At 45.3% G+C, this 10,874-nt stretch overlaps 1 protein-coding gene across 1 annotated transcript; it reads right to left on the minus strand.

The window, feature by feature from the left end:
• Nucleotides 1-26: 26 nt before the first annotated feature.
• Nucleotides 27-10,680, minus strand: TSFM (Ts translation elongation factor, mitochondrial). Its single transcript, XM_029953652.1, has 6 exons — nucleotides 10,569-10,680; nucleotides 10,048-10,221; nucleotides 9,344-9,472; nucleotides 7,480-7,602; nucleotides 2,882-2,969; nucleotides 27-593 (listed from the first exon to the last, which is right to left on the minus strand). The coding sequence occupies exons 1-6, from the start codon at nucleotides 10,623-10,625 to the stop codon at nucleotides 187-189; spliced, it is 978 nt and encodes a 325-aa protein (XP_029809512.1). The 5' UTR covers nucleotides 10,626-10,680; the 3' UTR covers nucleotides 27-186.
• Nucleotides 10,681-10,874: the final 194 nt, after the last annotated feature.

Raw genomic sequence — 10,874 nt, forward strand, 5'->3', positions numbered from 1 at the left:
GCATCACGCAAACAAGGAAAAGCTTCTACTCTCTTTATAATACTTTTATTTAATAACTTTACCCATTGAGTATATCGCTCCATTATAAATGCGCATGAAAAACCAATTCTGGGTTTGAAGACGCTTTTCCTAATGATGTCCGCAGCTAAGAATAAGCATCTCCTCCTGGGGCCAAGTCTCTGGAACCTATTCATCTTCTGCCGCCTCCTCGCCTTCTCCACATTCAAACCGCACAAAGTCTACCACAGACACCCCTTGAGGCTGCACGTACTGCCCCAAGGTGATGGAGGGATCCAGCAAGTACGGCTGAGACAGCATCTTGGTTTCCGCCTCTCCCCCAGGCTCATCGTCCAGAGAGCCGACCGAGAGAGGGGCCATGCCCACCACATGCTGCCCGAGGCGGCGGCCAAGGTCTTCGAGGTTTGCTCTCCGCTCAGACGTCTCGCAGATGACCATGGCCCCGTACTTCCCCAGCACCAGGTTGTGGGGCGAGGGGCTGTGCATTGCTCCATGGACGTAAGAGCCAACATAGAACCCGGCCGGCACCTTCACCCACGCAGCTCGTTTAAGGGTCATGTTTTCTCCCAGTTTCCCTAAAAGAAAGCAAACAACACACTTCCAGGAGATGACGACTGTGGTAGCACCTAAATATGCATAGAGGCGGCCGAGTCCCGAAGCCAGTCCTCTGCATGCATTCTGTGGAAATGCTTTAAGATGGGAAGATATCATTTGCAGTTTAAAGAGGAAAAGGTGTGTAGGAGGAGAGGGTTGGAGTGGGAGAAACAACACCTTTACGGAGCACCAACTATGTGCCTCGCCAGCATTTAAAAACACAGACCCTGGTGTCACACAGTCCTGCCTCTTACCAGCTATGGGACCTGAGGCGACCGACGTAAGAACCTAACCCCATTTACTGATTTAGCAAGCTCTGCTTCCTCCTCTGTAAGATGGGAGATGACGCTGCTCAAGATAACCGGGAAGCGAGGTTCTCATGAGAAATACACAAAGTAACATGTCAGAGCACGTAATTACAGTACCTAGCCCGCAGTGGCACTCAAACGCTGGCTATCATCACTACCTTTAACTCAGGCTTAGAGACCTCCAGCTACCCGCCCAAGGTCACACAGCTAATGCACGCCAGAGTTGGAAATAAAACCCACATCTCACTCCAAAGCAATTGAGTGTTTTCTTCCTCCCAAAATTACCATCCCTTCCGAAAACCACCAAAACTAACACAATCATCATCCACTGTACCAGGAAACAGCCCACGACTAAAAGCCCCAGAAAATCCAAAACCGCATGTCATCGGACAGTTTCAACTTCCTCTCATCAGAAATAAAAAGGCAACATTTTCAGAGTTGTTCTTAAACAAAAAAATGGGGCATCTGGGTGGTTCAGTTAGTTAAGCATCCAACCACTCTTGGTTTCAGCTCAGGTCACGGTTTCATGATTCATGGGTTTGAGCCCCACGCCGGGCTCTGCGCTGGCAGCAGGGAGCCTGCTTGGGATCCTCTCTCTCCCTCTCTCTTATCCTCCCCACGTCTCTCTCAAAATAAAAACTTTAAAAAAATTTATAAACAAAAAGAACCAAAAATGATTCCAGTTTTCCTTGTCTCTATCAGAAGTTCAAATAAGTGACCCCAAAAGGAATCTGGGTAAATATCCCTATATTAGCCATAGTTCTAGCTAAGAGTCTTCAACGGGGGAGTATCCAGAAATCAAAATAAATCTTAAAACTACTCAAAGCACCTCAGGGCGCCTGGGTGGCTTGGTCGGTTAAGTGTCCGACTTCAGCTCAGGTCATGATCTCCTGGTTATGAGTTTGAGCCCCACATCGGGCTCTGTGCTGACAACTCAGAGCCTGGAGCCTGCTTCAGATTCCGAGTTTCTCTCTCTGTCTCTCCCCCTTCCTAGCTCACGCTGTCTCTCTCTTAAAAATAAACATTAAGAAAAAAAAAAAACCTACTCAAAGCATCTAAACAATAGTTAATTCTCAGAAACTGACATAGCTGAAACACCCGGTTCTTCCAGAATTTCTTAATAAGTCTCATCCACAGCTGTCTGCCTGGTTTCTCATCTATGACTCAGCAAATCACACATAGTTCACGATAACCTGATAAAAACAGAATTGATGCCTTGACTGGAAACATCGAATAAGCAGTAAATTCCCAGCAAGCTCAACCCCAGCCCTCCTTCCCTCCTTCCATCAAGAACACGTAGGAAGAAAGCAAAATCCCCATCAGTTCTGGCACAATGACCCAGATGTGGCTCCTGCAGCCAGCGGGTCCTGAAAGAATGTACCGTCACAAATTCAGGATCAGATTTTTCTAAAGAAGAGATCAAATTCCTACATACAAACCCCAAAATATTGCTAGATCCCCCCATAAAGAGGGTGAGATGGGTTCTGATGTACTGTTTCTCTCACAGCGTAGAGAGAGGTAGTGAACCAGAAGGTGCCAAGGGCCACCCCTGCCTGAAGACATGCTTAGTTTGGTCAGTAAAGTGATGCTTGCAGAGTGCTGAAAATGGATTCTGGTCAGCGGCGAATAGCTAAAAACTAAAAATTTTGCATACATACATACATAAAGAATTTTAAATTCTTATAAAGGAATTTAAAACTTCGGACCACACTGGGACCCTGAGGTAACAAATGGCTGGAGCTTGGTAATGGTTTCCTTCAGCGGAGTGTGAGCTTTTCAGGGAGCCTAGAGCTCACTAATATCTAAAACACAACACGACCCGCTTCCCACATTCACAGTATCTGACCCGTGTAGGCCCATGAGTTTGTGATTCTTGATCTGGGTGTTGAGGAACAAATACCAAAGATACCAGAAGATCTACTTCTTAACTTCCAGCTCCCACAATTCTTACAGATACTTACCAATTGCTAAGGCTAGCTGATCCTTGAGACAGCCTTCTGACTCAGGCCCAGCGGGAAGTTCAGAGAGCTCCGAGGAATTCAAGAAGCCCTAAGCACACAAAGAAAATGAACGAATCAGTTCTGTCCTCTTTAAATTACCAAGAGTCAAGGCAAAAATAGCTTATTTCTCTTTTTTATATTTTTTTTACTGTTTTATTTACTTTTGAGAGAGAGAGAGAGAGAGAGAGATCATGAGCAGGGGAGGGTCAGAGAAAGAGGGAGACACAGAATCCGAAGCAGGCTCCAGGCTGAGCTAGCTGTCAGCACAGAGCCCGACGCAGGGCTCGAACCCACGAACCAGAGATCATGACCCGAGCTGAAGTTGGATGCTCAACCGACTGAGCCACCCAGGCGCCCCAAAAATAGCTTAGTTTTCAAAAAATAATTTAAGACAACTAAATACAAATGAATGTTTTCAATAAATCAAAGATGTTACAAATTGATAACAGTTGCATTTTTATAAATATTTTAATCTATCACTGCACCCCCCACCCAATTCCATCCCAATCCTACCCTCTGGCCTAACTTCTTAAACTGTAATTTCCCAGAAATCAAGAAGAGTATTTTCAAACAATCGTAAAATCTTGAAGCTCAAAGACTTGTTGGATAAACCACGCCTAGGCCACCGAGTGGAAAACTACGAAGCTGGTAAAAAGGAAGGAGAACTATCTGCATGCGCTGCCACAGAGTAGTTCTAGGACATATTATTAAGTGAGAAAAGCAAATGAAAAGAGTCCATGTATATCACACCCCCATTTGTGTAAGAAAGTAGTATTTACATAAATATGCTTAGTTCTGCAAAAAGAAGTAAAGGATATCCCAAACCCAATGAAACTGGTCATCTGCAGAGTGGACGAGAGTAAATGAGAAAGGAGAAGACGGAGTGAGACCATCAGTGTGTGTGCATGTGTGTGTATTACAGTTTAACCCTTCAGAATCCTGTTAATGGTTTACATATTCGAAAACAAACAGAAACGTAAGACTAACTACATTTCAAATGAATAACCTAACTTCACAGTAGAAAACAAACTAAGCCAAGTAACTTTCAGTACAGTCCTTTGACCACATAACTTCATTGTAAAGACAAAAAGAACATCAAAGAAATCTTGAACTCCTTAATAGGTTTCTCATTTGCAGTGGTCAGGTATAGTAACTCTAAAACAATTCAGTGGGGTCGGGGTGGGGGGGGCACCTGGGTGGCTCAGTCAGTTAAGCTGCCGACTTCGGCTCAGGTCATGATCTCACGTTCGTGGGTTTGAGCCCTGCATCGGGTTCTGTGCTGACAGCTCAGAGCCTGGAGCCTGCTTCGGATTCTGTGTCTCCCTCCCTGCTCCTCTCCCACTCCTGCTCTGTTACTCTTTCTCAAAATTAAGTAATAAAACATTAAAAATTTTAAAAATAAAATAAAATAAAACAGTGGATATCATCACAATGACTAAACAAGTAAACATATTGACATTACTAAGAGCAAGTGTACTAACTGTTGAGAGAACACACACACACACACACACACACACACACACACACACACACACATACACTTCCTGGATCTGTCTGCTGAAAGAGCAGAGCAGCAATGACATTTCAGTAGAAATAAGCAAATGTAATGACCAGGCCTTGGTTTCTAAAAACTATTCCCCCATTAAAAAGGATCAGGACTCCTTGGAGAGGTAGCCAATTCTATGGGTGGGACAAAAAAAGTATGAGTAAATATACTCATGAGTAAACATACATAGGCCCAAAGTATCTTGTTATGGTACAAAGTAAGAAAATACTCAGAAAATAATGAGCACATTTTCTAATGGTCAATACAGCCAGCTTGCACTGGCCAAATCCAGGGTAATTTGAACATCAAACTGAATAATGGATTATATAATGAATTATGATATACTGTATAAAATAATCCATGAGTCGATACTAGTACTAAGTAAAATCACTAAACATCAGGAGAAGTCTTTTTTACAACAGAATGCCAACTAATAAAACTAATACATGTAAGAGAAACTGTAATAGTTAGAAAAGTAACCTATATGCAATTATTAGAGTAATAACTGACCCTGACATGGAGCACCTGGGTGGCTCAATTGGTTAAGTGTCCAACTTCCACTCAGGTCATGATCTCATGATTCGTGAGTTGGAGTACCACGTCAGGCTCTGTGCTGACAGCTCAGAGCCTGGAGCCTACTTTAGATTCTGTGTCTCCCTCTCTCTCTGCCCCTCCCCCATTCATGCTCTGTCTCTCAATAATAAAACAAAAATATTTTTTAAAAATTTCTTTTCAATAAATTAAATAACTGACCCTAACCAGAATCTTCAATGGATGCGAATACTTTCAGGTAAGTTTTGGGGGGAACATTTACAGAGTCTCAAAGAATCTCCCATACAGATTACTTGTTAATTACAAAGAGGACTAGAATAACTTTACACGCTAACCAAGAAGAGATCAAAATTAACATCGATAATGGGACCAACAGTCCTTATGTGCCTCCTGACATGATTTTCTGAGAGAAGTTCAGGATAACTTATTCCATATTCATGCTAAAAACCCAGATGAAGCTTATTCCACAATACTGTCCTGAACCTCCAAAAATGTCAATGTGGGGCGCCTGGCTAGCTCAGTCAGAAGGGCATGTAACTCTTGATGTTGGGGTTGTAAATTCAAGGCCCACATTGGATGTGGAGATTATTTAAAATCTTTTAAGGAAAAAAGGTCAATGTAATGAAAGACAAACGCTGAGGAACAAAGAAAGGGGACTAAACTGACATGAAAACTAACTGTAATGCAATTAGTTGCAGTTGTACTTGACTGCCCTGGATCAGAAAAAAAACCTGCTAGCTTGGAAAATATGAGTATGTTACCATGTAGTATGTAAACAAAAATATTGTATCAATGTTTAAATTCCTGAATGTGACTACTATGCTGTGGTTACACAGAGGAATGTCATTTTCAGGAGACAGTGTGTTCAAGGGGAAAAGGGTCTTGACGCCTGTAACATACTTGCAAAAATTTTTTTAAATACTGATGGGACTGCTGGCTGGCTCAGTCAGTTGAGCATGCAACTCTTGATCTTGGGGTTGTGAGTTCGAGCTCCATATTCGGTGTAGAGATTATTTAAAAATATTTACAATTAAACCATATAAAACAAACATGATAATAATATGTATATACAAACTGATAAAGCAGGGTGCCTGGGTGGCTCAGTTGGTTGGGCATCTTGACTCTTGATTTTGGCTTAGGTCATAATCTCATGATTTGTGATTCTGCACTGACAGTGTGGAGCCTGCTTGGGATTCTCTCTCTCCTCTCTCTCTGCTTCTGCCTTGTGCATGCACTCTCTCTCCCTCAAATAAATAAACTTAAAAAAAAGTGATAAAGCAAATGAGTCAAAATGTTAATAAATGATGAATCTAGATAAAAGTACAATGTAGCTTATTGAAGAACACTGACAACTTTACTGTAAGTCTGAATTTTCTTCAAAATAAAAGTTAAAGGGGTGTCTGGGTGGCTCAGTCAGTTGGGTGTCTGACTTTGGCTCAGGTCGTGATCTCATGGTCCATGAGTTGAGCCCCGCATCAGGCTCTCTGCTGTCAGCTCAGAGGCTGCTTCGGAACCTCTGTCCCCGTCTCTCTCTGCACCTCTTCCATTCACACTCTCGCTCTCAAAAATAAACATTAAAAAAAGAGGGAAGGAGACACCTGGGTGGCTCAGTTAAGCATCCAACTCTTGGTTTTGGCTCAGGTCATGATCTCATGGTTCATGAGTTCGAACCCCACATCAGGCTCTGCACTCCCCCTCTCTCCCTGCCCCTTGCCTGTGCACACTCTCTTTCCCTCTCAAAACTCAATAATTTCCACATAGTTTTCCATATAATGACTATTTAATGCTAGTAACAATTAACATTTACCCTGAGCTCTCAAGAAACTGATCAATAGGAGGAAAAATGTAGTACTAAACAAAAAAAAAACCGACTGTGAGTAGTCGGTTTGGTTTGTTTTTGCCTTACGGGAGACTGATATAATTCCATCCTGACCTTCTTATGGACAAGAATATGCCAATTCTCCTAAATTGCACCTTCTCCAACACCTGTATTGAAGAATCCTTTCCTCAGGCCATTCTAGATTTCTGAATACAAAGCTTCCCCTGATTTGACAGACTCTACCCCACAGGCATTCATTCATTCTTCCACTCACTCACTCACTCACTCAGCACAGATTTAAGGAGCCTGAAGCAAATGCTGAGCCCATTCCTCTTTCATCAGACACATAGTAGTGAAAACACAAGCTCTCTGCCTCAAGAAGCTCAGTCTATTAGGAAAGACAATATATAAACAAGTAAAAACATACTATGTACATACATAACGAAAGTTTTCAAATGAAGCAAAACAAGGGAATAGAGCAACGGAAGGAAGATACTCCTATCCAAAGAGATGACGTGAAGCAAGGACATGAAGCACGGAAGGGACACAGAGAACGTCTGAATAAAGAGAACAGCAAAGATGCAAAGAAAGGGGTGTGTGTGCATCAACCCAGCATGTTGAGAGACAGTCCCCACAACTCACTTTACTGTACGTGGAGAGCTGATCCTTCAGGTTCTGACAATGCATCAGGGTGCCCAGGGCCACCTGCTGGACCAGCTGTTGGAATTTCACATTTCTGGAAACAAAATCGGTCTCACAGTTTACCTGTGGGAACAAAGTTATATCACTGTGGAAGCAGTTTACTGATGGTTTCCCAAAGTGCCTTAGGACTCCGGAGTAAACCAAGGTATTGTAGAACAAGCTGCAGGCTCAACAAAACAGAAATAAACGGCCTCAAAATTTCCTTTTCTTTTCTTGGACTTATGTCACCCAGCATAACACCCTCCAGCGCCATCCAGCTCCATTTCCATCTTGCAAATGGCAGGATTTCATTCTTTTTCACCGAGTAATATTCCATCGTGTGTATGTGTGCGCATATGTCCACATACGTTACATCTTCTTTATCCATCCATCAGTCAGTGGACATTTAGTGACCCCAGAATTTTAAAGCTGCAGTTCCTCTCCTAGCTCGAAGTCAGAAACCGGATGAAACAGTTCTTGCCCTGTCAGTGAGTTAGCAGTGACCCACATATTCAAAACGTGGTTCCGTGGGGTCCCCGAAGGACTCATTATGAGTTCACTACTTGCCTGTGACTGCAGGCCTTCATCCCTCATTCTCCAGCCTCCTCCAACGCGCTATCAGCACACTTATCTCCCTTTCTCACTCTGTTCTAATCTCACCAATTAAGCCTCCTAAACCTCCTCTGAAACAGCTACTTGGGGCGCCTGGGTGGCCTAGTCAGTTAAGTGTCCGACTTTGGTTCAGGTCATGATCTCACAGCTTATGAGTCTGAGCCCTACCTCGGGCTTTCTGCTGTCAGTCCAGAGCCTGCTTGTGATCCTCTGTCTCCCTCTTTCTCTCCCCCTCCTCCACACGTGCTCTTTCTCTCTCAAATAAATGAACATAAAAAAACAAAAACAAAAAGCAGCTTACTTGCTATGCATCAACTAATTATTATAAATTCCTAGCTTTAAAATCTGTTCCAGGAAACAATCCATGAAAAGGTGTAAGGTTACAGGAGACTCATATTCAGAAATACAGATGCGCCCCACTCTCTGAAAGCAGAGCGATCCTACAAAATGTTCCTGTAAAATGGCACAAAGCAGAAAAATCGATTACCATTCATTTATATGGAAATGGATGCACAGAAAGCACAGATGCGCACAGAGTTCAACGCTGTGATGGCTGGATGCTGAGATGCTGAGTATAGTTCGCGGGGCAGAAGCTTGGCGGGCCAACTCTCACTGCTACCGTATCCCCTGCCTCTTTAATGGCTCAGTGCAAAACACGCTAAATGCTATTTTCACTTTTTGCCCTTTTTCATAAAAGTGAAACAACTCTCCAGATTTCCTTTGGTTAGTAAAAAACAAAAACAGGTACGAATATAGGCCTTTTGAAAAAGCAAAGTGCATAAAACAAACTTGAAAACTGGGGAATATCTGTAATATTCTTGACTGCTGGGCCTTTGTCAAGACACCTGTGTGTTTCTACACTTATGTGAATTGACAATAACTGTGGTCTCACCAGTTTATTTACTTAGTTACTTTGAGAGAGAGAGCACGCATGCATGCGTGTGCGTGGGAGAGTGGCAGAGGGAGAGAAAAAGAATCCCAAGTAGGCTCTGCACCGTCAGCATAGAGCCTGACTTGGGGCTCGAACTCGAGAGATCACTGAGATCATGACCTGAAATTGGGTCAGATGCTTAACCGACTGAACCACCCAGGCCCCCACACCAGTTTAATTCCAAACCTCTCACACCTCTTCTTTAAGAATGCAAAGGATCTACCCCAAAGTTTCACACCCAAGGGGCAGCTGCTCCCAGTCTCTGGAACTCTGACAACTCACCTCTACTAACACAGTTGCGTTTCCCTCCTGAAGCAGCCCAATCAAACCTTCTTTAGTTTTCCTGCCATGGAGTTTGGCAGCTCTGCTCCAGCCTTCCTTCTGGGCCTGCTTGTGAAGCCAGCTCTCTGCCTATAAATTGAAAACAAGGCAGATACCAGAGTCATAGAATTCAGAACGGAAAGGGGCTCTACAATATGTTCTGGTTCCCTAACTCTTTCTGCTTCTCTTCAATCCTATAATGGAAACTAAAGTGGTCTATCATTCACTGGCAGCCTACCACTGACCGCCAAATACCAGCACCAGTGCCTGGTGCTCTGGATAAATTTAATCTTCCCAACAACCTTATGGGGCAGACAGTAGTATTTTTATTACACAAGCAAGAACAATGCAACTCTGAAAGATCAAGTGAGGTGTCCAAGATCACAGGGTTGGTGTGAGGGCACTATGGTTTGAGTCCCGGTGGGTCTGACTCCCAGATCTCACATAAGCCCCTTGGGCTCCAAGCGGCAGGAAACAGCGTAACAGTAGTGCTTGGAATACGGTTTGTTACCCGTGGGATCCTGAGTTCATTGCTTCTAGAGCTAAAACACGATAAAAGGGGGAGGTTGTCATTTTAAGTCAGAATCCTATCTAGAGCTGTGCCGTGATGGGTCACTGGGCAGCACCTCTCTGGGAGACTGAGGTCGGACCCTCCTCCCCCACACCTGTTTGAGATCCCCGCTACAAGCCTCCAGAGCTTTCTTGCAGTTCACAAAGGAGTAGCCTGTTTTTCGCCGCAGCTTCAGGAGAAGCTCCTTGCTGGAGGCCGAGGAAGACAACCAGGGCCCAGCGTGAAACGTGTGCCCGGGCTGAGACGACTGAAGCTGAAGGGGCCCCGCCTGCAGAGGTGAGAAGAAAGGTTTGAGAAGCAGGAAGCAACCAGGCGGGAGGTGGAAAGCACGTCGGCAGGGAGACCACCTTAGGAGACACTGGGGCTCCGGGGGTGGGGAAAGGCAGCCAACGGGGGACTGGACCGCGAAGAAAAACTGAGGTCGGAGGAAGGGTGGGATGGAGTTGAACGGGGGGGGGGGGGGGGGGGGGGGGGGGGGGGGGGGGGGGGGGGGGGGGGGGGGGGGGGGGGGGGGGGGGGGGGGGGGGGGGGCCGCGGAGGAAGGGAAGGGTGAGTTCCGAGCGCACGGGAGATCCGCAAGGAAAGCCGGACGGTGCCGAGACCAAGATCCCTCACCGAGCAGGTCCCGGCCCGCGCGACAAGGCAGAGGCGCAACGACCTCAGCAGCGACATCTCTCTGGCCCCCCGAGCACACTGCCGGCGTCCGGCGCATCCCGGTGAGGCCACCGGCCTACGGCGTGGCGGCAGGGCCAAACTTCTCCACCGCAACGCGACAAGTGAGAACAGCGTCACATGCTGGCCGGGGGTGGAGGCACGCTCGCCGCCTCTGCTTCGCTTTCTGAGACTGCATTTCACAAGGGAGTTATTCCCCGGCCCCCCCACCCCCCGTGAGATAACGCAAACCGTGAGACAAAGTCACCG

Source organism: Suricata suricatta, chromosome 10 (genome assembly GCF_006229205.1).
Source record: "Suricata suricatta isolate VVHF042 chromosome 10, meerkat_22Aug2017_6uvM2_HiC, whole genome shotgun sequence".
Classification (NCBI taxonomy): domain Eukaryota; kingdom Metazoa; phylum Chordata; class Mammalia; order Carnivora; family Herpestidae; genus Suricata; species Suricata suricatta.